Raw genomic sequence first — 25503 nt, 5'->3', positions numbered from 1 at the left:
TCGGATCAAACAGTCGTCGTGGAGCCGTCTGTCGTCGAGGAGCGAGGTGAGTGCAATCGTCCTGCGGCCCCGTGTCGAGTCGTGTCGTGCCGTGCCGTGTCGTTTGTGTCTCGAGTGTGTCTCGCTTTCAGGGTCATTTTTGCACTCTGTCCGTCGGTGGTTTTTTCGTCTCCAACCAAAATCAAGACCCTGAGCGCCAGGGGAGGGTTCGCCCAGCCCGACCGCCGCCGCCCCGCCCGCGCCCCCTCTGCCCTTGTGCCCCCCCCCCCGCGCCTTGCCCACCCTTGGTCGGTGGACCCGCTGCCGACCCGCGCGCATCTAAGCACCTACTCTGTTCTCATGCGTATCGCTGCATGCTACCTCTGTCCTGATGCTTAACAAGCCTTCGGGACCAGCCCCGAACCCGGCCAAGATCCAGCACTACCCCCAGCCCAGTGCGGCCCCAGCGACCACCCCCCCCTGAGATCTGGCCCAGACACGCCGGACCCCACTTGCGTGTCGCAAGCTTGTTTTAGCTAGCATGACACTGTTGCTTGCTATGCACTGCCTATTTTTTTCGCATCACTCCCGCAGCCTTCCCAGCAGCCCCTCCAGCCTCCGCCCCCCCCCCTCCCTCAGCCCCGAGCCCCGAGCCCAGACCTAAACTCTATACACGACAACCACCAGCCAGGATTCACGGAGAAACAATTCCTTACCACGCCGCATACCACGCCGCCGCCGCACCAGCCTACTATGCATTACAGTACAAACAAATCTCGATCAGATCAGTCTGCAGCCTCCTGTCACACCAGCTCTCTCCTCCCACCTCGCTTCTGCTCCTCACGACCGCGGCCAAGTCACACGCAGCAGCAGCAGCAGAATGCAGTGACGCGGCAAAAGCATGCACAGTGGCCCCAGTGCCCCCCAGCACCACCCCCGTTCACACTGATGAGACACCTGCCCCTGGCGCCGCAGGCCATGTCCGTGAAATTGCACGTAGGAACGCGGCGAGCAGTGCCTGCATGTTACTATGTCTCGTTGCCAAGCTGGGTCGCCGCCGCCGCCCTGCACACACCGCACGGCACGGTCTGCTCGTACCCGCGCGCGCGCGCTCCATGGCCGTCTGGCCGTCTGGATGCGCCCGTTCGTTCCTAGCTTGCTCGCATGACATCCAGCACCAGCATGTCGCCGCCGCCGCCCCTCGTTGCCGCTGCCGCCACCGCGCCAAGCCACGGCAGCGCCACGCCCTCTTGTCGTGCATGCTTGAATCCACCCCGCGCCCGCCTGACGCCTGACCCTCAACCCAAACCGGCCGTCCCGCATGCTTGTTTCGTCGTCGGGTTTTGCGCGCGGTACTCGGCGGTGTTTCCGTGCTGTAGCTGTTGCTGTTCCCAACACCGATGCCCGCACTTCTGGTTGGTGTGGTGCACAGGCCTGCAGCACGCGTCGTCTCGTGCGATCGATCGAGCGCTGCCCATCGCTTCCCGATCTCTGCCAGATGTAAATAAATATACACCGCGCGCCCTGTTGACAGTGTACAGCGGCGCCCGGTGACAATGGCTCGCGGCCGCACGCGCACGCGCCGCCACGCACAGGTCAAGGGCGACGCAGGCGCGCAGGCAGGGCAGCCACCCAGAACAGAACTCTGCGTGTTGTGTGGCACACAACTGCACCCATGTGAAAGGAACCAACTCTATTAGTATGTGTGCACATATCTAAGCTCGTGTACCCGAGCTCGGAACGGAGGTTAACGCGAGGGTGCGCAAGAGGTTATCCCTCGCATGCGCCCGCATGGACAACCCAAACCTCCCAAACCCGTGGCAACCTCACGACCGTTTCGACCACTTAGGCCGCTTGCTCGTTTGCGGCGATCAGTGACCACATTGGCCCCATCATCCCCGCGCTCCATCCCTGGAGCATCTGGACTCGTCGGCCAACTTTGGCTTACGGAATGGCCCACACTTGCATCGCCTCGGACCTGTATGCGCAGAGGCCGCCAACTCTCAAACAGTGACACGAATGTGGCTCACGGCACTCATCAGGGATGCTCACGATCAAGGTCTTGGATGCGACAACATGACGGCAGCAGCGACAGACAAGGGTACATGTAGCACGAGGTGGGACAACGATGCATGCGCGTCCTGCCGACGCGATCTGTAGGTGATAGATAGTCCTCTACTGCCATTACTCGACGTCCTGGACGCCGCTGTAGACCTCGAGCTTCTTGCTCGCGCCGTCCCAGTTGATGTTGCCCTTGACGAGCTCGTCGACAACGGCAATAACGTCGTCGACCTTGCCGATGAGCTGCGACGTCGTGTCGCGCTCACGGAGGGTGATGGTGCCGTTCTTGGCGGCTGGGTGGCGCGTGAGCGAATGCTGACAAACCACTTCTTGCAATCCACTTACTGGCAAAGTCGACAGTGCAGCCGAAGGGAGTGCCAAGCTCGTCGTTACGGGCGTACTTCTTGCCGATGGACGCGCCCGAGTCGTCGACGCGGCTGGCAATGCCGAGCTTGCGGAAACGACGAGCTAAAAGAGGTGTTAGTGATATGGTCTCTCACCACTGACGCGCCAACTCACTGAGGTCGTGGATGATCGCGGTGAGAGCAGGGTCGTTGCTGATGGCAACGATCAAGACCTTGATAGGAGCAACAAGGACGGGGAACGAAAGAACACCGCGGGCAACGTCCTGCTCACGAGCCCAGTACGAGTGCTCGAGGAGCGAGTAGAGGATACGACCGATACCGAACGAGGGCTCAATGACGTTGGGGGTGAACTCGCGAACTAAAAGGTCAGCGAAAAAGTTGACAACACACACAACTCACCGTGCTCAGTAACAGTGAGGGGCTCGATGCGGACGAGGTCGGGGGTAATCTCGTAGTCCTTGCCGTCGGTGCACTTGACCGAGGACGAGCCCTTGGAGGCGAAGTCGTCCTTGATGCACTGGAGGCGCTCCTTGGGGAGGCCGAGGAGGGTGTCCTTGATGGTGGCGGCGTCCTTCTTGAACTTGATGCCGAAGGGCTTGGCCTCGAACTGGACGTCAAGCTTCTCGACAACAATGGGCTTCTCGAGACGCTGCTGGACACGGAGGGCCTGCTTGGTGCGGACCGAGTGGACAGTGAGGTCGTAAGCCGAGCGGTCGGCGCAGCCAACACACTCAACCCAGCCGTACGACGACTGGATCTCAAAGTCCCAGCAGTCGGCAGCGTAGTGGGCCATCTCGTTGGCCATGTGCTGACGGCAGCGGAGGCGCTTGGGGTCGATACCAATCTTGGTAAGGAACAGCTGCGTCCTTGCGAGGAAGTAGCCGAGGGTCTCGTTGTCAACAACGCCCTTGGCAACGGCGTCGCCAGTGGTCATCTGGGTGAGGTCGGTACGGCCCTCCTGCTGGACTTCCTTGGGGAGGAGGGTGAGGACAACGTCCTTGACCTCGTTGAAGCGGGCGTGCTTCTTGTCCAATGGGTCGACGTAGTGCTCAATCTCGGCCATGGTGAACTCGCGGACACGGAGCAGGCCCTGGCGGGGCGCAATCTCGTTACGGAACGACTTGCCGATCTGGGCCGAGGCAAACGGAACACGGCCGTTGTTGAACTCGAGGAGACGAGCGAAGTTGACAAAGTGGCCCTGGGCAGTCTCGGGGCGGAGGTAGCTTACCATCGTCAGCACACCACACGCACGCACGCGACCCAAGCTCCAACTCACCCCTTGATGGCACCGGTGGGGCCAATGTTCGACTCGAACATGAGGTTGAACTCGACAGGGTCGGTCAGGTCGTTGCCAGTGGTGGGGTTGGTGATCTTGTGCTTGCGGATAAGCTCGCCGAGCTCGGGGCCAGTGTAGTTGTCAATCTGAGCGAGGAGGAACTCGTACTCGGCAACAGTGTTGTCGTCGAGCTTGATGGCAGTCGCCTTGACATTCTTTTTCTTCTTCTTCTTCTTCTCGTCCGTCTCCTCAACCTCGACGTGCTGGATGCCGCGAGCCTCCTTGTCACCCTTGAGGCGGGCCTCAATCACGGCCTCGACGAGGTGGTCGGCACGGTAGATCTCGCCGTTCTTGGTGTCCTTGACCATCCAGTCGGCGAACCTAAGCTCTGTCAGCAGGTGCACGAGCTCGTTCACTCACTTGGCAACGTGGCCCGAGGTCTTGAGCACCTCGTCAAGAGTCATAATAGTCGTGTCGAGCTCGAGCATGTCCTCCTCGATAATGTAGTGCTTACGCCATGCGTCGAGGATGTTGGCCTGGAGCGACGAGCCGGTCGGTCCATAGTCGTACAGGCCGGCGACACCGCCGTAGATCTCAAAGGCGGGGGCGTAGAAGAAGCGGCGGGCGAGCACGGCGTCAAGGTTGCCCTTGTCAAACTCGTGGGCCGACTTGTTGACAGACGACGGAACGGTGGTCATTGTTTTGGAGGCAAGTGTGGATGTGGTGCGATGGGCAAAGAGGGGTGCTGTTGGGGTGAGGTGGGTAAAACGACAAGCCAAAGGTGCGAGCTTTCGTGTCCAAGAGCTGCTAAAGGTGCCTATTGGCATGAACTTGTGAGAATGTCGCGAGTTGAACTCGTTGAGAAGCTGTTGATTGAGATGCCGTTGTTGCGACTCAACATTTGGCCACGGTGCAGCTGTCAAGGCAACTGATGGCAGGCAGGCAGCCTCCCCGCTCGACTGACTGATACCACCAGACTTTTACTCGCACTGAGAGCCAAGACCCGAGTTTATCCATTTTACACACGTCATTATTTCGGCAACTTAGGCACGCACCTCACCGTGCTGCTGCATGTTGACGAGTGGGACAAGGAAGGCTTCGACGCAACCGTCACACAATCGTGTATTGTCCCTCTCCTCACTTGTCCATACACCTCAACAATGCTGCCACTGCGCCGAGCGCACCAACAGTGGCTCTTTGACCCAGCAGCGCTCGATCAGACGCCGTCTCGCGAAGACGGCATCGACCGCGAGCGCGAACTGCGAGGGCGCCGCGAGGCTATCATGGTCGTTCGCAGCCTGGCGATGAGAACCGCTGTGGTGCAGGCAGGCGCAGTAGCATCATCGGCAAACGCGACTGCTGCCAAGTTGGCAGATGCGGCAGGGTGAGTGGCTGATCTCTCGAGCTCCCTGCTAAACCCCCAGGCGTCCCCCACCTCCCAAAGTCGAGCCTGACGTCGAGGTCGAAGTGACCAAGGGCAAGGGCACCGTGACTGTCGCCGCCGTGCTGGTCCACCGCTTCTTCATGCGTCGTTCCCTCAAGGACTTTGAGCCAAGAGTGAGGACATGACATGGCAACCCCCCTAACGATTCAGCTCATTGCCCCGACCATCCTCTTCCTCGCGTCCAAGATTGAGGAGGGGGCCATCAAGCTGCGATACATTATCAACGCGTGCCTGGCAAAGTTTGAGCCTGGGGCCAAGTTCTACGAGCCGGTAGAGGATGTGCCAGAGGTGGGTCTGCCGTTGTTGCCTGTGCTGATTGTAGACGCACAACGCTGGGCCAGAGTACAGGCGGTGGGAGAAGGAGGTGCTCGCGATGGAGGAGGTCGTCCTCGAGGCGCTGTGCTTCGACATGGTTGTCGAGCAGCCGTGGCCCGTGTTACGGCGGAGTATTCGCGGTCTGGACAAGTTCTGGGCCGATGAGCTGGCGTCAGGGGACGCTATGGACGTCGACTCGAGCGAGCCGGCCCCGAAGAGCGAGGCGACCGAGGCTGTCGTCACGGAGCTGGGCTGGGTACTCCTCAACGAGGGCTTCTTGTCACCGCTCGGAGTCCTCTACCGGCCAGAAACATTAGCAATGGCGACTTTTGCCCTCGTCATCGCCTTGGTCGATGAGGTCCCATTATCAGAGGCCATTGCGACGGCTGCGGAACTCGGCGCGCGATTCGGCCTTGATGTCGTGTTCGACGCCGAGGCCGGAGCCACTGGGGAAAACTTGGCAGGAGTCAAGGGTGAGTCGGCCTCTAGAGCTTGGCTGACATTAGACGCTGTCCGCCAGTACATCCAGTACTGCAACGACGGCCTCATTGACAAGAACCTCGTCCAATATGTCCTTGTAGGTGGCTTGGCGACGTTGTTGTTGAACTCACCCACCAGCCTGAACCTGACACCCCTCGCACTTATCAACGCCGGTTCAAGGACCCCCTGCCCGAACCCCCAGCGGCTAACGCGACCAACGGCAGCACTACAGCCAACGGCTGGCGCGCCAAGGTGAATGGGTTGGTGCACTCCGCTGCCCCTATCGCACCTATATTGTAGACAGGTAGACACCTCACATGTATTACAAGTATGTACACAATACACCTAGACGCCGATGGATGAGAGCCACCGCCGTGGTCCGTCCGCCGCCGATCCACGGCCTCTGCCTGCACCCGGTGCGACAAGCAGTGATGGCAGCAAGGGATTTGCGCTCGCGGCCGACGCCTTGCGGTTACGTTGTGACGCTTGGGCTTGGGGGGTCAGCGCTGCCAGCCTTAATAACGCACCACACAGGCTGATCTCGTTAATGTTCGTCTCGAGGACGAGCCCGCCCTGAATGATCTCCCCGAGCACGTGCTGCACCTACGCCGTCAGTGACGCCCGACGCCCAACGGCAACCCACCTCGTCGAAGTGGAAGATCAAGTCGAGCTCGCATACGTTCTCGAACGCGCGGTCAAGCGACTCGACAAACACCTGTATCAAGTCGAGGATACCGAGTTCGCTCTCAGCCCCATCGACCACGAAGCTGGCGTCAGAAAGCTGCCCCAACGCGCGCAACCTACACAAAGTACAGTGTCGCGTAGTGGCGGTAGATGATTCTCGTGTCGTCGTCGTCACTCCGCGCAGCGGCCTTGCCCTTGCCGTTACCGTTGGGTGTGACGGCCCCCGAGGACGCGGAGGGGAAAACAAGCTCGGGGACGTCGAGAAAGTTGCACACGCCGGCCGGCCGGTCCGAAATGAACGAGAAGATCTGGGAGATGAGGGCCTGTTGCCGCAGTGGAGGGATCGCCGTGAAGAACTTGGACAGCCGCGGTTTGCCTGGTGGGTCAGCGGGAATCACAGTATCCTCACCCACCGTGCGTATTGAAGATGAGTACTGCGTGGATCATGGTGAGGGTTGGGGGTTGCTAACAAGTCTGAATCCAAGTCGCAAGACGTTGTGTTCTCGTTGCGCGTCGTTGTCGAACATGGCCAACGCCTCCATCTCGACGTCACGGCGACCCGGCCGGAAGTATTTTACACGTGTCATTCGTGTCACTGCTAACGGGTGGCGCAGTCTGTCCAGGGTGGCAAGGCCCTCGCGCCCAGATTTTCCCGCGTTATCACTGGCCACTTGGACGTGTTGTTGGCCTCTGGCGCGCGCAACTTTTTCTCGCCCCCATAATCCACCCACCCCCCCGTCACTGTCAACCCCCTTCCTCCTCCTCCTACATCTCTCTTCTCCATCTCTTCCACGACCCAAGAGAGCTACAGCTCCCTTGAAAGCGCGGCCGCAAAGATGGACGTCAGTCACTCCTCAACACACAGCTCTAGAACCCCCCATCGCTGACAGCTCCATCAGCCCGCTTACGTCGCAAACCTGCACCAGTTGCTCGAGGCTACCACGGCGCCTGACACCAACGTGATCAAGCAGGTAAGTTTTGCCCGTGGCGCCGTCCCCGACACCACGCATGCATTCAATGCGCCTCCAGAGCTAACCTCCCCTCCCCAGGCCACTGCCCAGCTCAACACTCAGTTCTTCAAGTCGCCAGACTGTATCCCTGCCCTCTATGAAATTTCGGCGACTAGCCCCAACCAGGCCGTACGTAGATGCAGAACCAGGAGGAGGCATCACTAGGGCCCGCGCGCGCACGCCGCGTCCTAGCGCCTCCGCTAGGATCATGGCAATTTTGACTGACACCCCGCTTGCAGGTCCGTCAGCTCGCCGCTGTCGAGCTGAGGAAGCGGATAGGCTTCACCAACGGCAAGCTCTGGAAGAAGACGCCCGAGCCTGTCCGTCAGCAGATCAAGCAGAACATTCTTGTCCGCCTCACCCAGGAGCCTACGTGAGTGACTTGTTTGGCCAACAGTGTCCTAACCCGCGTAGCACCATTGTCCGCCACTCGCTTGCTCGCGCCGTCTCGTCCATTGCCGACATTGAGCTCACTGTCCAGCCTCCCCAGTGGCCCGAGCTCATGCCCGGTCTGTACCAGGCTACCCAGTCGGGTGACAAGACCCACCGTGAGACCTCGATCTTCGTCCTCTACTCGCTCCTCGACACCGTTGTCGAGTCGTTCGAGTCGCAGGTCAAGACCCTCTTCGAGCTCTTCGCCAAGACCCTCCACGACCACGAGTCTGGCGAGGTCCGCATGACCACTGTCCGTGCCCTTGCCAAGGTCGCCGAGTACATTAGCGTCGAGGACAAGCACGACATCAAGGCCTTCCAGGAGCTTATTGTCCCCATGCTCAACGTTCTCCAGCAGGCCATTGCCGACGGTGACGACGAGGCTGTCAAGCACGGTTACGACGTCTTCGAGACCCTCCTCATCATCGACACCCCCCTTGTCTCCAAGCACGTTGCCGAGCTTGTCCAGTTCTTCCTTGGCGTTGCTGCGAACCGTGACGTTGACGAGGACATGCGCTGCGGTGCTCTCAACGTCCTCTCGTGGACTGTCCGTTACAAGAAGTCCAAGGTTCAGGCTCTCGGCCTTGCCAAGCCCATCATTGAGGGCCTCCTGCCTATCGGCTGCGAGGAGGACCCCGAGGATGTTGACGAGGACTCTCCTTCGCGCCTCGCCTTCCGCTGCCTCGACACGCTCTCCCAGTCGCTCCCCCCTCAGCAGGTCTTCCCCGTCCTTTCGCAGCAGCTCCAGGTCTACATGGCCGGCGAGGCTCCCATGCGCAAGTCGGCGCTCATGGCCTTTGGTGTTTCGGTTGAGGGCTGCTCCGAGTACATTCGCCCCCACGTTGACCAGCTCTGGCCCGTTATCGAGGGTGGTCTCCGGGACGGCGACGTCACTGTCCGCAAGGCTGCCTGCATTGCCCTCTCTTGCCTCTGCGAGTGGCTCTCGGAGGAGTGCGCCACGCGCCACGCCACCATCGTCCCCATCCTCTTCGACCTCATTGTCGACCCCTCGACCCAGAAGAATGCCTGCACGTGCTTAGACTCGTACCTCGAGATTCTCGGTGACGACATTGTCAACTACCTCCCTCTCCTCATGGAGCGTCTCCTCATCCTCCTTGAGAACGGCCCCGTCCCCGTCAAGATCACCGTTACCGGTGCCATTGGCTCGGCTGCCCACGCCTCCAAGGACAAGTTCCGCCCCTACTTCGAGCAGACGATCAAGCGCCTCGTTCCTTTCATTACCCTCTCGGGTACCGAGGACGAGAGCGACCTTCGTGGCGTTGCCACCGACACCATCGGCACCATTGCCGAGGCTGTCGGTGCCGACCTCTTCCGTCCCTACTTCCAGGACATGATGAAGGCTGCCTTTGAGGCCCTCACCATGGACAACACTCGCCTCCGCGAGTCGTCGTTCATCTTCTTTGGCGTCATGGCCCAGGTCTTCGAGTCCGAGTTTGCCGCCTACCTCCCCACCTGTGTTCCCGCCCTTGTTGCTTCGCTTCAGCAGAGCGAGGCCGACGAGTTCATTGAGGAGGGTGAGGAGGACCGCGCCACCACCGCCCGTGCCGCTGCCGAGGCCTTCGCTACCGGCGCTGGCTCGTCCAAGGACGGTGACGAGGAGGACCTCCTTGAGGAGGAGACCGACCTCGAGGCGCTCGAGCAGATGTTCGCCAAGGTCAACTCGGCTGTCGCCATCGAGAAGGAGGTTGCCGTCGACACCATTGGCGAGCTCTTCAACGCCACTAAGGGTGCCTTCCTCCCCTACCTCGAGGAGACCATGCAGGTCCTGATCGAGCAGCTCGACCACTACTACGAGGGTATCCGCAAGGCTGCCGTCTCTGCTCTGTTCCAGTACATCAAGACCTTCTACGACCTCTCGAACCCTACCGAGTGGATCCAGGGTGCCCACGTCAAGGTCCCCTTCCACGCCGACGTCAAGAAGCTCGTTGACCACATTCTCCCCAACATCCTCGAGGGCTGGAAGTCCGAGGACGACAAGTGCGTATTGTTTTGCTTCCCCAAACCTCCTCCCCCACAATCACTCTATGTGATGATACAATTACTCAGCTCACTTCGAACGGCACAAAGTGTCTTGAGACTAGTTTTATTTTTATCTCTGATCCCTCTATCTCCTCCACATTCTTGTTATACCTTTGGAGATGACGACGCTAACCACGCGACAGGTCTGTTGTCATCGTTCTCTGCTCGGAGCTCGCCGACACGATGAACAAGTGTGGCCCCGCTCTTGTTGAGGGCCGCCTTGACGAGATTGCCACCTCGGCCATTGAGATCCTCGAGAAGAAGTCGCTCTGCCAGCTTGACCCTGATGGAGACGACGAGGCTGCCGGTGTCGACGCCGACTCGTCCGAGTACGAGTCTGCGCTCGTCTCGAACGCTGCCGACGTTTTCGGTGCCATGGCTACTGTCCTCGGCCCCGACTTCGCCCAGGCTTTCGGCCAGGTCCTTCCTCTGATTGCCAACTACACCCAGCCCAAGCGCATCTCGAGCGAGCGCTCGATGGCCATTGGCTCTCTTGGCGAGATCATTGTTGGCCTCAAGAGCGGTGTCACCTCGTTCACCCAGCCCCTCCTTGAGATCATCTCGCGTGGTCTGCAAGACGAGGCTCCCGAGGTCCGCTCCGACTCTGCCTTTGCGGCTGGTGTCCTGATCCAGAACTCGGACACGGACCTCTCTGGCCACTACGGTGCCCTCCTCTCGGTGCTCCAGCCCTTCTTCACTCCTCCTGAGCACTCTGCTCCCACCGTCTACAACGCCCGCGACAACGCTGCCGGTGCCGTGGCACGGATGGTTGTCAAGAACCCCTCGGTTCTTCCCCTGGACCAGGTTGTTGCTGCCCTCGTCTCGGTCATGCCTCTCCAGTTCGACCCCCTGGAGAACCGTGCCGTGTACGCTGCCATCTTCTCCCTGTTCCGCTCCAACGCTGCCATCCTCGAGCCCCACCTCGACCAGCTCCTGCAGGCATTCGCCTACAACCTGTCGGCCGAGCACGAGGACGACACCACCGACGAGACCAAGGCCGAGCTCCGTGCCCTGGTCGAGCACCTCAAGGCCACTGTGCCCGACAAGGTTGCTGCCGTCGGCCTGTAAAAACACCAGATGCGTGTCAAGATAAAAACCCACCATCAGCGTCATCTGGCTGGCAGTTGGAGCGCGTTGAACGAACCTAATGCCCGGGGGCTCTCCCATTTGTCAATGTGTCTACACTCGATACCCTTACATAGTTTCACTACCTCACATGTAGAGCATTTGTCTAGCTTGAGGGTGTGGGGGTGCTGCACGCGGGTGGTGGGGCAACACTGACAGGGGCTGTGGCATGGCTCGCCGCGGCGTGAGTGGCATTGAGCAGGGTGACCCCGATCGGTGTCACGGCGTCGCGGTGGTCGGCAACAGGCGGGCGACGAGCGGCTGTCAGACGTTGCTGAGTAAGAAGTCGATGCACTGCAGTGCTTGGCAGCGAGCATTGGCACTACACCTCGGCTTGCTCGCGTTTGCTCGCGACGCGCTGCGGTTGATACCTCGGCATCCCGGCCCCAGACTGGGGCTCGCCGGCGGAGTCGGCCGGCGGGCCGTGAGATGCCGTCAAGCCGGCCGCGCAGCCGGTCGCGAAGCCGGGCTGCTGGCTCTCGTGTCTCGCTTCGCTCGAGGTTTTCCAATGCGATGCATATCCCGTCTATCATCCTGCCCTCATACCCTCCTGCCCCTCTGCCCCATGCATATGCTTCTCTAGTTGCCATCGTAGGCGACAAACTCGATCTCGACGTCGGTGCCGCCCGCAGGAAGCTCGGCGACGCCGACGCAGGTGCGCGCGGGCTTGGGCTCGGGCAGCATCTCCTTGTAGACCTGGGTGTGTGTGAGCGAGCGATCATATCCGCAGCCCGGGGCCTGCCCACCTCGTTGACGGCCTCAAAGTCGCGGCTGAGGTTGCTGAGGTAGATGTTGGCCTTGACGACGTTCTCGAGGCCCATGCCGCTCGCCTTGAGGATCGCCTCGAGGTTGGCAATCACCTGGCGCGTGCGGTCCTGCACGGTCCCCTCGACCATCTTGCCCTCGGGCGTCATGCCCACGCTGCCCGAGGTGTAGAGGAGGTTGCCGGCGCGCACGGCCTGCGAGTACTGGGGGTGGTGTTAGGGGGGAACAGCAGAGGAAGGGAACAGCAGAGGAAGGGGAGGAGGGGCGGTACGCACGATTCCGGGGAGGGGGGCGGGGGCGCCGGTGGTGAGCGTGCACTGGGATGGCTTGGGCATTTTGCTGCGTTGTTGCTGTGAGGAGAGTTGGAGGGAGACGGCCAGACACGCCAGCGAGGACGCGCTTTATGTACCCTCGCCAAGTGGGGGAGTCGTGACTTTGCAAAGTGGGGGAGCGGGTGGGGGAGGTGGATGCGCTTTGCCGTGTATGCCGAGTTGGCCGAATGCCTCCTCACCATACATACCTCGACCAAAGTTGCCTAAAGCGGCCAGTGACAGGTACCCGCCGGCCACTGCCACACTCCACTCAACTGCCCAAGCATGTTCAACTCAAGCTTCGGTTATCTTCCAGATCCCAAGCCAGGTTCGACGAGCTAACAACTCGCACTAGCTGCTCATCTTAGTGCTGTCGTCGTCAATGCCCCACCCCACTCTACCACGCCAGTGTTTCGCGTCAGGGCTGCATACTACAGGCTACAAGAATTATCGCTACACATGCACAGCCCGTGGTGACTACCCAAACCTCGTGCTAAAAAATGGTAAGGAAAATACTTAAAAGAGGTCTGGTCGGCGAGGCACGACAAGCGCGCTCGAGCCAACGAGGCAGAACCAACGAGCCGAAGAGCACCTGGAAAGGTGTCATTGGCAAGAGAAAACGGCGAGCTTTGTCGCATTGATCACTTTTGAATCAAGAGCGTCGTTGCAAGAATCGTGGTCACAGAAAGTCGAAACAAGAGAGCACAGGCCTTGTGGGTATAGCACATTTGCAGGGGGGAGGCTTGAGGGTTGGCGAGAGTGCATGAGTAGGAGGAGTTGTATAGGTGGTGGTGGGCGTTGGGGGCGTCTAAAGGTTGGTGCGGGTTTTGGTGGTGAGGCGGTCCGGGTCGACCTTAGAGCTGAACGTTTTGGCTCATGCTGTAAGGGTTGAAGCCGACGCGGAGGGGGTTACCGCTCTGGGGTGCCGACGACGAGTAGTCGCTGTCCTGCTGGATGGCGATACTGAGGCCCGACTGGCCCTTGTGGTACGAGCCGGCGGTAGCACGGCCAAAGTCGTACTGAACGGAAACGCCAGTCGAGTAGGGAGCGGAGTAGGCAAAGCGGCCATCGGTAGGAGAGCCAGTGGAGGAAACTGTGTTTGCAGTGTTAGGTCGGGTGTCTGAACCAGACCAGGTGGGCGCACTGGTCAAAAACGAACCAGTCGAGCCACGGTGACCGAAGGGGTCGGCCGGTTCCAGAGTACCGACGGAGCTGCTACCAGAGTAGGCTCCGGGGTACATGGATGGCACGACCGAGTCATCTCCGCCGAGGCTCTGGCGAGAGCCCCACGAGCCGTGCGCGGCGTACTGATCCGCACCTTGTGAATAGCCGGGCTTGCCCGTCGTCTCGGCAGCTGCAGCGGCAGCCTGCGAGTACTCCTTGCTGGCCGTGGCGGCCGCCTCCTCACGCTTCTTGCGGCGCCACTCCTTGCGCATCTCCTTAAACTCTAAGGCCGAGGTTAGAATGCGCCACGCCACAAGTCAAAGGGTGACTCACGAGATGGCAGGCGCTTCTCGCCGTGCTTCTGCATGGCGACGTGGGCGTTGAGGTGGTTGAGGGTGCCGTAGGCCTTGTCGCAACCCTTCCACTCGCAAGGGTAGATACGCTCAATCTCGTCGTAACGACGACGAGAACGCTTCTTCGGAGCAGGTCCGGCAAGAGAAACAAACTGCAACTCGTTGTCGGCCGAAGGGGGAGCGGCAAGGCCGAGCCCAACGTAGCGGCTGGAAGCCTGGTCAAAGGAACCGTAAGGACGCGACGAGTAAGGCGCCATGACCTGACCAGTGGTGTCACGGATCTGGAGCGTGAGTAAAGGCACGAGATTTGAGAATGAAGACCATGAACTTACAAGAGTTCGTGCACTGGGGAGGGGCACCTGGCCGGGCAGGTGAGATGGGTAGCTGGGGAGACCGTCGCTGGTCTGTGGCCGCGAAAGCGACTGGCCGGGGCGAGTAAGGGCGGCGGTGGGGATCCCAACGTAGGGGAACGACGAAACGTTGTGCGGTGCCGAGCCGTATGCCTGGTAGTTTACACCCTCGGAGACAAAGTGGGGGTCAACAGAGGAGTGGGCGTTGATCGACTCGAGATGACCGGGCTGCGAGAATGGGTTCTGGAAGCGCGTGTCGGCAGTGTCGTCGTCGCCACGGCCTTTCCTGCTGTCAAAGTCAGTTGTTATTCACCACCGCACCAGCTGGTGTCTACTGACAGGACAGATCCAGAGTAGCCGTGGAACTGGCCGTTGTGGCTGCCGTAGTTGTCGGTGGCAGAGTCGGGGGTCATGGTTGGGCGGCGGTCGTAAGGGAGGGTGAAGGCAAAGTTTGTGGGGGAAGACTTGTTGGAATGGCCCGAGGGAGGGGGGATCATAGAGAGGGGAGGAACTGAGGCGATGTCCTTGATGTCGATGCGGCCGAGCGTAGCAACAAAGGCGTTTGTCTCGGGGTCAGCCAGCGACGACTTGGCAGTGACAGCGGGGAGGTAGGAGGAAGTGGAGGGGATGCTCTCGTCTTCCGAAGTAGCAAGTGCAGACGGGCTTTCCGAGCTGCAGTCGAGAGTAAAAGAGTTGGGGGTGGTGTCACGGTCAAGAGCGTCAAAGGCGTTTGAGGGCGACTTGTAGAGGGCGGGGAGGTCGGGGAAGTCCTCTTCGAGGGAGAACAAGTTGAACGAGGGTGATAACTCTTCACTACTAGGCGATAAAGAAATACGCGATTCAAACGTGCTCAGCATGTGAGACGAAGATGGGGTCGGAAATGTGCTGAAAGGCGCACAACTTGGACGATCCTATGACACTGTTGTTGTTGTCGTCGTCGTCGTCGGCTTCGTCGTCGTCGTTGGTTGTCGACGAAGGAAGCTGGGAAAGGCTCGCGTTGGGTGGTGACTGACTGTGGTTGGGAGGCGCACAGACCAAGGGAGTGATCGACGCACGGGCCAAAGAGATGAATGGGCAGGAAGCTCGCTGCTGTTGTGCGCTCAAAGGCGACGGGTGCCCTCTAGGGTTTAGATTGCAATGTCGATCCAAAGTGGAAGGGTGGTGGTGAGAGACTGCTGCACGTCGAGAAGGATGATTGAGATCGATCCGACGAAGGGGCGCGGTCAAAAGGATGTGATGGCAATGTAGGTGCCAACGAGGGGGAGGAGGAGGAAGGTGGTGTGGGTGGTGGTGGTGGTGGGTGGGTGGTGACTATGTATGGGGGGAGGGTTGTGAGAGAGATGGAACTAGTGTGCCTTGACAGACGATTGCTGATATCGTTTAATCTGGGCGGGGTGATGCGGGCTAGTGCTGGCCTCAAACGAGCGTCAGTGACATGCCGCGCGCGTTATGAACAAATGCGGGCCGAGGGGCAAGAGGAGAGGGGGGGGAATGGCGCCAACAGAAACGAGTAGCGTCAGGATATGCGGGTAAGAGGCTACCGTTGTGGCGACTTTTGCACCAGATGCGCTCTAGGCGGCGAAAAAGGTAGCCTTGTAGACAGACCACCTTAGCCTCAGGCACCACTTATGGGACCAAGGTTTGTGATAAGTAAAAGTGGGCTAGCTGGGGGTCACCGCCGCCCCGCTCGTCTCGGCCGCAACCGTCCGCACTGCCGATGCCAGCAGCCGTCTGCGAAAAGACGCGATGGCAAAGGGTTCAGAGAGCGCGTTACAGACTGGCGCGGCGTTTGAACATGACAACCAAGCAGAGAACAGGAAACGGTTGGATGAAACCGCACTCGGACTCTGGCTGCGACGGCGGCGATGGGGGTCACATTGAATGACACCGAACGGGGAAAGTTGAGTGATCGTGGGGTGGGGAGGGCAAGGGTGCAAGGGATCGAGGCAGAAATAACAAGACGCCGCAAATGGCGAGGTAGCCATTCAATGGGCCTCACAAACGCAACTCGTGACAAATGTAACTCACAATGTCAATGTCCGACTGTGTCAAGGGGGGGAGTAGTAGGACGAGGAAGACAGTTGAGGAGCGAGGGAAGTAACAGTCAAGGTGGGTCAACTGTTGCTGTGGATATAGGGCGTTGGCGTTTGGAGTCTGGAGTTTGATGTTCAGCTAGGATCGGACAAGGGCGAAGGAAGGGCCCGGGACACCAAGCGAGGTATGGTGTTCGGGCGTATGTCGTGTCGCATGTGGGGTAGAGATTACGCACCTCGTTTGTTCAAAGGCCAGAAAGGACGGTTTCGTCTTTGGTCAGGAGAGAGGCGTCCGATGAGGTACGAGGGAAGAGAGTCGTTTGGCCAGGGTAACCCGACTGACTTTATGGTCGAGGTGATGAGGGGGTGGTGGTGTTGGTGGTCGCTTGCGGGGATTGTCGTTGCGCTGTGGCAAGTTTCGGAACGTACGTGTGAGAGAGGAGGGGGGGGGGATAATACCTCGGTGACCGACGAGATAAATATCTACGAAGGGAAGGAGGGAGGGGAGGGGTGGGTGTGTGCGAGAGGGTAGGTGGCCGAGGAGGAGGTAGATATGTGGTGGTGGTCGTGTTGCAGCCGTCAGCCAGAGATATGCATCCCCCCGAGAGAGGCCGCAGAGGTGAGGTTCCTCGAGGCACAGAAAGCGAACAAGGCCCCCGACCGACCGAGCAGGGCGGACGACCCAGAGGCAAGGGCTCAACAGCAGCGAGTGAGGTATGAGTGTGCGCACTTGCTTGAGCCGTTGCGTGCACATGGACGGTTCGACTGCCGCCGCCGCCGCAGCAGCAGCAGCAGCAGCCTCCCTCCGATTGCATCACACAGTGTTGTCATCCTTTTTTTTCCCCTTGGCCCCGGCAGCCCCGGCAGCCCTCGTGCCCTTTGACGCGCAAGAGCACGCGCGCGCGGCGGAGCGCAGCGGCGGTGGCCATTGCAGGCGGGCGGGCGGGTTTCTAGAGGGCGAGGACGACGAGAGCCATCTGTTGTCCGGCGAACAGGCAGGACCCTGGACAGCATATGGTTGAGGCGTTATCTGTGACCCGTCACCGCGCCCACGCCCACTTTTCCGCGCGCCGCGAGCAACAAGGCGAGAGACCAGAGGCGGCAGGAGCGGCATGGAACGGCATGCACATGGACGTGCATCGTCGTATACACGTACAACACACTGGCTACCGACGGGCCGCCCGAACGGCAGACATGAGGGCAGCAGCAAGAGGCAGGCAGGTCAAGCAAGCGGTGCACAGGTGAGCAGGAGCAACGCAACACATGCACGCACGCACGCATGCCTCCCTCCCTCCCCTCCCCCCCGAACCCCCGAACCCCACGCACACACAAACGCACGCACGCACTCACGCGGACCTACTGCAGGGCAGGTCGTCTCCCCATGTCAGTGTCCGGAAATTGGGATCCTGAACGAGATGGGTACGGCTGCCTGCGGGGTAAACGGTTGGACGCCAGGGGCACGGCAAAGTGGGGGAACGATTGAAAGACAGGGGAGGGCATGGACAAAGACGGCAACCCCGGCGTGCGTGTTGCAGCAGCAGTTGTTGCTTGTTGCCTTCGGCTCTGCCCCGCGATCTCGTGCTGCTAACCGTGCATGCATGCCTCTGGCGCGCCGCGCCAGCGCATGCCAGACGAGACGAGAGGGAGAGAAAGCAGCCCCTAGGGTTCACATTGCGGTCTGTATTTCCAGGCACGTCATACACTACGCCGCGGCGTCGATGATGCCGATGATGCAACGCATGAGTTGGAGTTTCAGCCCAAGTGGGGAGGGGCAGCTGCTGCACAGGATCCTGCCCTGCAAGGAAAGTTGAGAGACAAATGTGTGGGTTGCGCCTCGGCAGACTGCCAGGCTGCAGGCTACCTCGCCTCGCGCTCGCTCTCTCGCTCTCTCTCTCTCCTCCTCTCCGTCACTTTGGCCCCTGGAATGCCTTGAAAGTGGTCACCACGTGCCCCCCGTGTTGCATTTGCCAATCCGATTTACTCTTTACGGCTAGCGTATCCCATGACCCCTTTCTCAAACTCTTTCGCTTCATCCCCTCGGCCGAGTAAGATGCAGGAGAGGAGAGGAGAGGAGAGGAGGGACCGAGGCGAGGAGTGGGACGAGGGACGGAAGACAGGGACCAAGACCGACGTCAGGAAGGCAACAGCAGCAGCAGCAGCAGCAGCAGCAGCAAGCAAGGCAAGCAAGCAACAACCACAACACACCCCGCATCATTGCCGTACAATCGTACCTGACCGGACTAGGTTTTGTATACGACGGCCTTCCCCAGGTCAATACACTTTTGAAAGCCCTCTGCCTAATCCTCGCTCCCTTACTGAAGCATGCCTGCCTGCTGCCTCCTGATGTCTGCTCTCATTCCCTATCTCTCGTACCTTGACACAATTCTGACCGAAAGGACAAACAAGCTCAAGCCCGAGTTGGCCCTCTCGCCCCCTCCCCCCCCGCCCCCGCCTGCCGGGGGCCGTGATCGTACACCTCGTATGCAACCCAATCGCGGTTACAGGTATTCATTCATTCGACCACCCACCGTCGTCGGCGCTCCCCTGCATTTCCGGCCTCCGGTAAGTAGACAAGCCCGCCGCCCCGCGCCGCCACAGGACACCGCCATGTTCCATCCCTTGTGCCGAGGCGGCTGTCGACTCTCTGGCCCGTCAGTCCCGCAGAGACCCGCAGACCCCAAAGACCCCGCTCACATCCGCGGGAACCCCATCAGTACCGCGTGTTCGGTCTTCGGACGGCCTGCATGGGTAGTCACTGTCGCAGCGCCTCCTCCGTCATACCTCTGGGTGCCTTTGCGACAGTTATTCGGCCTTGGGCCCACATCGTGCTTGCTCGGGCATGCGTTTGTAATACACTTGCATATGTGCGGTGTATTTGTGAGTCGAGGCAAGGGCGAGCAAGGTAATGCAAACCGTGGCGTGCGACTGCTCGGCCCCGGTAGCCACCCGCACACATCATCACCTCATTGAATAATTTGCCGTGTGTGCAGCATGCGTTGCGCACACAATGGGCACACAATGGGAGAGTGATCGTACCCACCAAAAGCAGCAGCAGCAGCAGCATCAGGCAGGAGCAGCCAACAACATGCATGCCATCATCACCTGCCGCAAGTGATCGAAAAGGTGTAGCGACGGCATCGTGCCGAAAATAGCGTGCTTCGTACTCAACATACGCGTCCGCCGTCCTCCTCCTCCTCCTCGCGTCTCGGCGCCGACGCCGTAGTTTGTGTGATGTGGCTTGACCCCATCCCCCTCAAACGAGGCCAAACAAGAGCCGGCCGACACACACGACACACGCACGCACCACTGATGAACCAAAGCCAGTCAGTCATGCACACATCCTCGCCACCGATGCAGTCGGGCGGGCATGACGACGGTGTGCGCCGCCTCCGTCCCTCACTCAGGCCCGTCGTGAATCTCGCATCCTCGAGACAAACATGTTGTTTCGCCCTCACTCACACCCTGCGTCAGTCTACATAAGCGGTGGGGAGGAGGAAACGGGGGTGGTTGGGTGGAGATGGCTGCCTGCCGGCGGAGATGGAGTCACGAGCAGCTGAGCCAGCTGAGCAGGGCAGCAGCAAACGTTACTCAACGCCGACAAGCCGAACGGCTCTCCGCCTGCCGTACCCTACACAGATTGAGGAATGCCGTGGCCAATAACTGGTACCTATCACACACTCATCGGAGAGTACGACGCCACAGTGTGTCGCCTCGCTCGAACACTTTTCCCACATCGGTACTTGCTTTGGTTTGGGCGCGCACATGCTCTGAAGCATATCTTAGTGGCTTGCTGTGCTCGGGCAGGAATACGTACGAGCGTGTATCCGGAAGTTGCCTGTCGAACCGTGGCGGCAGGGCAATTGCGGCGCGCGCTGTTGACGCCAACGGCCGCCATCGGCGACGATCAAGAGTTGTTTCGGGTATAGACCAACGAGGCGGCGGCGCAACGGCAGAGCGGAGAGGCAAGACGAGACGAGACGACCCACGCGCCGTCACTGTCCGATGGCGCCCAACCGATGCAGGGTTGCAGGGACGGCGCTTGTTCATATCTCTGCTCGCTCGATTTCCGCATTCCTCCCCATCGCAACCCCGAGTCTTACATACCCACGTCGCCCCAACTTGACCGCTCCCCTTGGGTCATCTGCCGCGCTTGCTGCTGCCGTGCTGCCTTGCCGCACGCTAGCGATCGTGCCCACCCGGCCCACTGTCGGCCGCGTTAGACACGTCTCTCGCTTGCCGCTTCTCCCTTCAGAAGCTTCGATTAATTGATAGCAGTGGCGCCAGACTAGTGAGACCGGTCGTGATCCGAGAAATGCAAGGTGGAACAATAGGGCTGTTGCAGCGCTGCCCCACCTGCCGTGCTTGGCAACAACAATCATGCAAGACAAGGCGTGCGAGGTGTTGTGTGAGTGGGTGGAGTGGATGGTGGCACGATGCTCAGACGACACATCCATCCTTGGCAACAACCTTGTGCCGTGTGCGATTGGTCGAGCGTTGTCGTGCTTGTCGTCCCTGCCGATACGGCAGCACTGTCGTCATGACCATCGAGGTCCCCATGTCGTCGGCGGCGTTCGTTTGTTGCACACACAGCGTGAGCCCGTGTCTCTGTGTCTGCGGAGTCTGCCGTCTTGTCTGCCGCCCTGCGTCGGAATGCAAAGGCAATGTTCGGCTTTGTCCTATGTCAGTTACAATTTCCCGCTCCCCCGCAGTGCCTCTCTGTTCTCTTTCCCGCGTCCGTGGGTCATAAGGCACACAATGCTGCACAGCCATGTAGACAGCACACATGCACGCGCGTGGGTGGGGGAAATTGAGTTGGGCTCTGTTGTTCCTGGCTGACTGGTGTATCGACCGAGCTAGTCGAGTGCCACACAAACCCTGCTTTCTTCCATCATAATCAACGTCAACATCTACACCAGATCGAACTTTGACATTGAAGGGCGCGGTCGTGCAGATTCATACAACCCCTACCTTGCATGCGCATACATGTTCCTTGCTCGACGTGTCCCATGCATGGCCTCGCAACCTTAACACACCTAGATGCCGCATGCCGCAGGGCGGGCAGCCGACGTCCGTGTTGGCTGTTCGCCGCCACTCACCGCAGGAACAAAACGCGACCGCCACGCCTGGCCGCCTCACCTCGCATCGTCGACGCCGCCGCCGCCTCGGGCGCCCCTTTGCAACAGGGTCATCTCACTCAGTTACTTCGGGCCAGATATCACCGTATTCACGGGAGCGGCCACAAGGGAATCAAAAGCTCCGGCACCGCTCTGCATCATTCTGTGGATGCTTTGCTCGCCCCCGCCTTCCTTCCCCCTGCCCTGTCATAAAGATGCATGCGTGCACGGGCGGGTGCTCCGAGAAGGGTTGCAAGTTGCTCCCGGCGCTCCGCCCGACAGACGACGTTCCGCTGGACCTGACAACAGGGGTCGCCGACGATGCGACGGAAGACAGGGGAGGGGATGATTGTCGGGATCTCAACCAAGGTATGGGGTTGGGATCTGGCACCGACCCGTACAAGGTGATGTAAGTGGCGATAATGTACGCGATTCCGCATCCCCAACGGAATGCAAACCTGCCACAGCAGTTCATCATGCTCTTCCGAGGGCAGATTCTCTTGCGAGGCCAGAATTCTGGTCAGAGGCAGCAGAGGCCTCAGGTTTCTTCCAGTACCAAACAGGACCGTTGGGTGAATGCTCTTCGCGGTCGGCGTCTGTCCAAGCCTGGGGCGTGAGCGCTGCTACTGACATGGACACTCACTCCAAAGAATCCTCGCCTGGCACCACGACCGCCGACCTGCGCACATTCCAACCTCCAGCGGTCGGCGCCACCGTAGCTGATGACAATCGTCCACCGAATCTCTGGCGGGTTGTCGGCAGTGAGCCTGACCACGCCGCGCACAAAGCTGTGTGGCGCTCCAGAGGGATGAGAGACGCCCGTAGACACCTGCCTTGACCACCCGTGGAAGTGGATGGGCGGGAGGAGGTCGGACACGGGTAGTTGGGTCTCGATTGGAGCCTGCTCGATCTGCCCTCTCTTTATGCCCAGCAGATCCGAGTAGGCGTCGTCGGCGTCGCTTGGGCAGCGATCCACGATCAACTGCATCTCCATCAGGTCGCCGATAGCCTCAGCGTATGTTGAGAGGTCGAGAGGGGGTACTCCTCGCCGAACCTGGAGCAGGTGTGGCTCGTTCAGTCTGACCCAGTGTCGGTATCTGGAACGTCGTCAGCAGTAGATCGCCAGCCATCTTGCAGCCACTTACTCCATGAAAGCATACGAGCCGTTCCACCAGCCGCCAATACCCGCCCAGTCCCACGGCTCGTCTGGTGCCAGGTTGGCAGGGCGCTCCAGTCCGAGGAAGCCCAGCCCGCGCACAGACTCGATCCCATAGGACATGGGTGGCTGGGACACGCTCCAGAGATCGACGCCCATCGAGAGCACGTCCATTGCGTTGAGCACTGGCCACCGTGTCAGCGCCACTCAACCTCCACACCCCTGCTACACGCACTCATGACATCGCCGATAGCGTCAACAAGCGTCCAGTCGACCGTGCCGTCTGGTCGGAGCGGTGCCCAGTCGTTGTCCTCTCGGTAGTGGGAGCCAGAGTACACCAGTTCGCGAACGTAGCCGCGGTGCGCCCTTGCGTCGGCATAGGTCTCAGTCGCGGGGTCCATGTCGTCCGTGTTCTTCGGCGCCAGCAGCGCATGCAGACGCGCCAGCGCCGGGATGGATATCGGCCGGCGTCGTCGCCGGCGTAGGTAGTATGGCTGGTCTGGGTTCTGCCTGTACTCTGGCTCGTGGGCGGAGAACGTCGCGTAGAGCTTCTCGAACGCCGGCGTGCGGAGCAGGTGCTCCAGGATCGGGCCGTTTCGTGTTGCGGGCTGAGCGAAGAAGAGGTGCGGGTCGGCCGTGTCCTCCATCTCGCTCAGTGCCGCCGACTTGGGCGGCAGGTCAAGGTACATGTCTACCAGGGTGTCATTCAAGCGGTCGACGATGCGGGCCTGCTCGTCAGTTCAGTCGCATCCTACCCACACGCACCAGCTCGTCGATATCCTTAGTCTTCTCCATGACGCGCTCGACAAACGTCCGCTCCTTGACCAGCTTCTTCCAGTCAATGCGTTCCCGTGCGACGGGGTACGCCGCGGCCTCACGCGGGTCGTCGTACCGCGTGATGAGGATGTCGCGCCAGAGCGCCGTGTCGGGGTTCTGGGGCGTCAGTGTCGGTCGGCGTCGAACCTCGTCCACCCTCCTCCCCGCCAACCGACCTCGAAGACGAATATCCGGAGGGCACGGCATGCAGACGCTATCCTGACCAGCACGGCGGGGGAATCGGCGGCGCTCTCGAAGACGACACGGTGCAGGAGCTGGTGTGGGTCAGCGGGGTACAACATCACAACAAGGCCCCACCTCTGACGGCAGCGAGAGCAGCGGGCTGTCGGGCTGCGACGCCGGCTCGCCGAACACGAACGGCAAGCCGTCAGCCGCAGTGAGGGGGCACAGGTCGCCTGGCCCGGTCATTGTGGATGCGGGTGGGGAGTTACAGGAGGAGGAGGAGGAGGATGTTGATGTGTTGTTGGGACGACGCGATGGCGTTCAGTAAGCGGGGCCGATTGATCGTCATCATTTATTGGTGCCCGAGGTGGAGGTCGGGTGGACGGACGGGCAGTGGCGAGTGGCGCGGGCAACTGGCGGGCTGGGCCGAGGTTGCTTTCCACACTGCGGCTCCCGCATCACATTTAGAGGGGCTCGGGCTCCAACAATCGATGGTTGTAGCGTGTGGCTATATTCTGTGAGATGTACGAGACGATATGTGACCGTTGGGAGCTGCAGCGAGGCTAAGATGCCGCTCCATCTGCCGACTTCGCCAGGCCGCCGGCGATGCGGGAGAGCACCTCTGCATCGGTGCTCCGCTATCTCTACGCCATTCCATGTCTCGACCTCGTCTGCTATTTCTATTTCAGTTGCGAGTAGGTAGGAGGCTTGAGGGCATGAGCCGTTTTCCGGGCGTGGAGCCATAGGCAAAGGAAGGGGCGGACGAAGTTGCAGCTCACTTGGCAGCCGGTCCGCCAAATGCGCTGCTGTCCAACGTGAGTTTACTCTCCCGGATCCGAGTAGTGGGAGGTCTGTGGCACAAGAGATGCGCGTGTGTAGAAAGAGGGGCCCAGAGGGTGGCAAGGCGGCAAGGTCGAGCACACCTCGCGACAGCACTGGCCACGCCGCCAGCCACAAGTTACCTGGTACCTGCTACTCGACTCATCACGGCCCGTTCAGTATAGCAATGCAGACGACTCCGAACCACTCACACCCAGCGTCGCGCGGTCACCCCACATCGACGATGTCTGTAGCGAAGAGAATGGATGCATATCTAAACCCAGTCGCCATGGCATGTTCATCGCCAGGGTCATCGATCGGCAAGCAACACAGGCCACCTCCGTCCTCTGCCTCCAAGTCACGCCCCGACGGACCTCGCGAGGCCTGCGCGGGGTGAGACCACTAACATGATTCAGCCCAACTACCCTACGCGGCGCTACTAGCCGGCCGCGTAACCCCCGCGCGGTCCTCGTCCTCCTTCTCATACTGCGCCTGCACCTCGTCGCTGCGGTTGGCCGCGAACACGTCGTAGTCACGCCACAGGGCGTCGGCGGCGGCCGAGCGCCCGCTGCGGCTGAGGTGCAGCGTGCCGATGCCGACGACTTCCGTGCCGAGGGACTCGAGCAGGCGCACGACGGCGGTCATTTGCGTGCCCGTGTCGATCCATTCGTCGCTAGGCGAGCGAGCGTTAGCGAGCCGCGCGAAGAGCGCGAAGAGCGAGCCCACTCACACGACAATGACGCGCATACCCTGCCGCACGAGATCCCTCCGTATCTCGAGCGCCTTGGCCCCCTCCCGCCCAACAGCATAGTCCGCGAACGCGCCGGTGCTCGCCTTGTCCTCGTCCGCGAGGGCGAGCTTGCCCCCCTTGCGCGCAAGGATGGCCGGCTTGCCCGTCAATGCCGACAGCCCGCCGGCAACGACGAAGCCCAGCGCGTCGAGCCCGACGATCGCGTCCACGCGCGGCAGCTTGCCGCTGAAGTGGCCCACTATGTCGCACAGCAGCCCGTCGAGCGCGCCCGGCGTCGCGAAGAACGACGTCAGCTCGTACCGCCCCTTCTTGCGGTCCGTGCGGTCTATCGCCCCGAGGTACGGCCTGTGGGGTGGGTCTGGTGGTGTCGTGGTCATGGTGCCAGTTGAGGATGGGCGAGTGGACAGAGACAAGACGCAAGACTGGTCACAAGTCTCAATCAATCAAGCCCTCGCTGGTCACCAGACCATGACATCA

At 60.6% G+C, this 25503-nt stretch overlaps 8 protein-coding genes across 8 annotated transcripts; 2 read left to right on the top strand and 6 right to left on the bottom strand.

The window, feature by feature from the left end:
* Positions 1 to 2090: 2090 nt before the first annotated feature.
* Positions 2091 to 4565, bottom strand: GRS1 (Glycine--tRNA ligase 1, mitochondrial). The gene is made up of 6 exons (XM_062774909.1): positions 4102 to 4565; positions 3682 to 4062; positions 2805 to 3628; positions 2560 to 2763; positions 2386 to 2508; positions 2091 to 2333 (listed from the first exon to the last, which is right to left on the bottom strand). Exons 1-6 carry the CDS (start codon positions 4506 to 4508, stop codon positions 2164 to 2166), a joined length of 2109 nt encoding a protein of 702 aa, XP_062630893.1. The 5' UTR covers positions 4509 to 4565; the 3' UTR covers positions 2091 to 2163.
* A 231-nt stretch (positions 4566 to 4796) lies between these two features.
* Positions 4797 to 6253, top strand: pch1 (Cyclin pch1). Its single transcript, XM_062774908.1, has 6 exons — positions 4797 to 5065; positions 5106 to 5238; positions 5276 to 5413; positions 5448 to 5913; positions 5947 to 6017; positions 6059 to 6253. The coding sequence occupies exons 1-6, from the start codon at positions 4842 to 4844 to the stop codon at positions 6218 to 6220; spliced, it is 1194 nt and encodes a 397-aa protein (XP_062630892.1). The 5' UTR covers positions 4797 to 4841; the 3' UTR covers positions 6221 to 6253.
* Ap3s1 (AP-3 complex subunit sigma-1) lies at positions 6233 to 7084 on the bottom strand. The gene is made up of 5 exons (XM_062774907.1): positions 7018 to 7084; positions 6725 to 6980; positions 6564 to 6687; positions 6448 to 6523; positions 6233 to 6411 (listed from the first exon to the last, which is right to left on the bottom strand). Exons 1-5 carry the CDS (start codon positions 7049 to 7051, stop codon positions 6266 to 6268), a joined length of 636 nt encoding a protein of 211 aa, XP_062630891.1. The 5' UTR covers positions 7052 to 7084; the 3' UTR covers positions 6233 to 6265.
* A 254-nt stretch (positions 7085 to 7338) lies between these two features.
* Positions 7339 to 11321, top strand: kap123 (putative importin subunit beta-4). Its single transcript, XM_062774906.1, has 6 exons — positions 7339 to 7446; positions 7504 to 7575; positions 7654 to 7743; positions 7854 to 7987; positions 8029 to 10044; positions 10230 to 11321. The coding sequence occupies exons 1-6, from the start codon at positions 7441 to 7443 to the stop codon at positions 11152 to 11154; spliced, it is 3243 nt and encodes a 1080-aa protein (XP_062630890.1). The 5' UTR covers positions 7339 to 7440; the 3' UTR covers positions 11155 to 11321.
* Positions 11322 to 11733: 412 nt separating this feature from the next.
* On the bottom strand, positions 11734 to 12311 carry PH0854_2 (RutC family protein; the record flags this gene model as incomplete). The annotated part of the gene is made up of 3 exons (XM_062774905.1): positions 11734 to 11907; positions 11958 to 12179; positions 12252 to 12311. The coding sequence occupies 3 exons, from the start codon at positions 12309 to 12311 to the stop codon at positions 11791 to 11793; spliced, it is 399 nt and encodes a 132-aa protein (XP_062630889.1). The 3' UTR covers positions 11734 to 11790.
* A 385-nt stretch (positions 12312 to 12696) lies between these two features.
* CON7 (C2H2 finger domain transcription factor CON7) lies at positions 12697 to 16701 on the bottom strand. Its single transcript, XM_062774904.1, has 6 exons — positions 16424 to 16701; positions 16183 to 16308; positions 14494 to 15569; positions 14137 to 14440; positions 13785 to 14085; positions 12697 to 13734 (listed from the first exon to the last, which is right to left on the bottom strand). The coding sequence occupies exons 3-6, from the start codon at positions 15009 to 15011 to the stop codon at positions 13142 to 13144; spliced, it is 1716 nt and encodes a 571-aa protein (XP_062630888.1). The 5' UTR covers positions 15012 to 15569; positions 16183 to 16308; positions 16424 to 16701; the 3' UTR covers positions 12697 to 13141.
* Positions 16702 to 21504: 4803 nt separating this feature from the next.
* On the bottom strand, positions 21505 to 23716 carry LOC62_06G008375 (uncharacterized protein). The gene is made up of 7 exons (XM_062774903.1): positions 23592 to 23716; positions 23450 to 23548; positions 23223 to 23390; positions 22693 to 23185; positions 22447 to 22642; positions 21945 to 22398; positions 21505 to 21907 (listed from the first exon to the last, which is right to left on the bottom strand). The coding sequence occupies exons 1-7, from the start codon at positions 23700 to 23702 to the stop codon at positions 21776 to 21778; spliced, it is 1653 nt and encodes a 550-aa protein (XP_062630887.1). The 5' UTR covers positions 23703 to 23716; the 3' UTR covers positions 21505 to 21775.
* An 827-nt stretch (positions 23717 to 24543) lies between these two features.
* apt (Adenine phosphoribosyltransferase) lies at positions 24544 to 25417 on the bottom strand. Its single transcript, XM_062774902.1, has 2 exons — positions 25006 to 25417; positions 24544 to 24948 (listed from the first exon to the last, which is right to left on the bottom strand). The coding sequence occupies exons 1-2, from the start codon at positions 25401 to 25403 to the stop codon at positions 24702 to 24704; spliced, it is 645 nt and encodes a 214-aa protein (XP_062630886.1). The 5' UTR covers positions 25404 to 25417; the 3' UTR covers positions 24544 to 24701.
* Between the last annotated feature and the right edge of the window lie 86 nt (positions 25418 to 25503).

The sequence above is a fragment of the Vanrija pseudolonga genome, chromosome 6 (genome assembly GCF_020906515.1).
Source record: "Vanrija pseudolonga chromosome 6, complete sequence".
Taxonomy (NCBI): domain Eukaryota; kingdom Fungi; phylum Basidiomycota; class Tremellomycetes; order Trichosporonales; family Trichosporonaceae; genus Vanrija; species Vanrija pseudolonga.
This window is presented reverse-complemented; position numbering and strand designations above follow the sequence as displayed.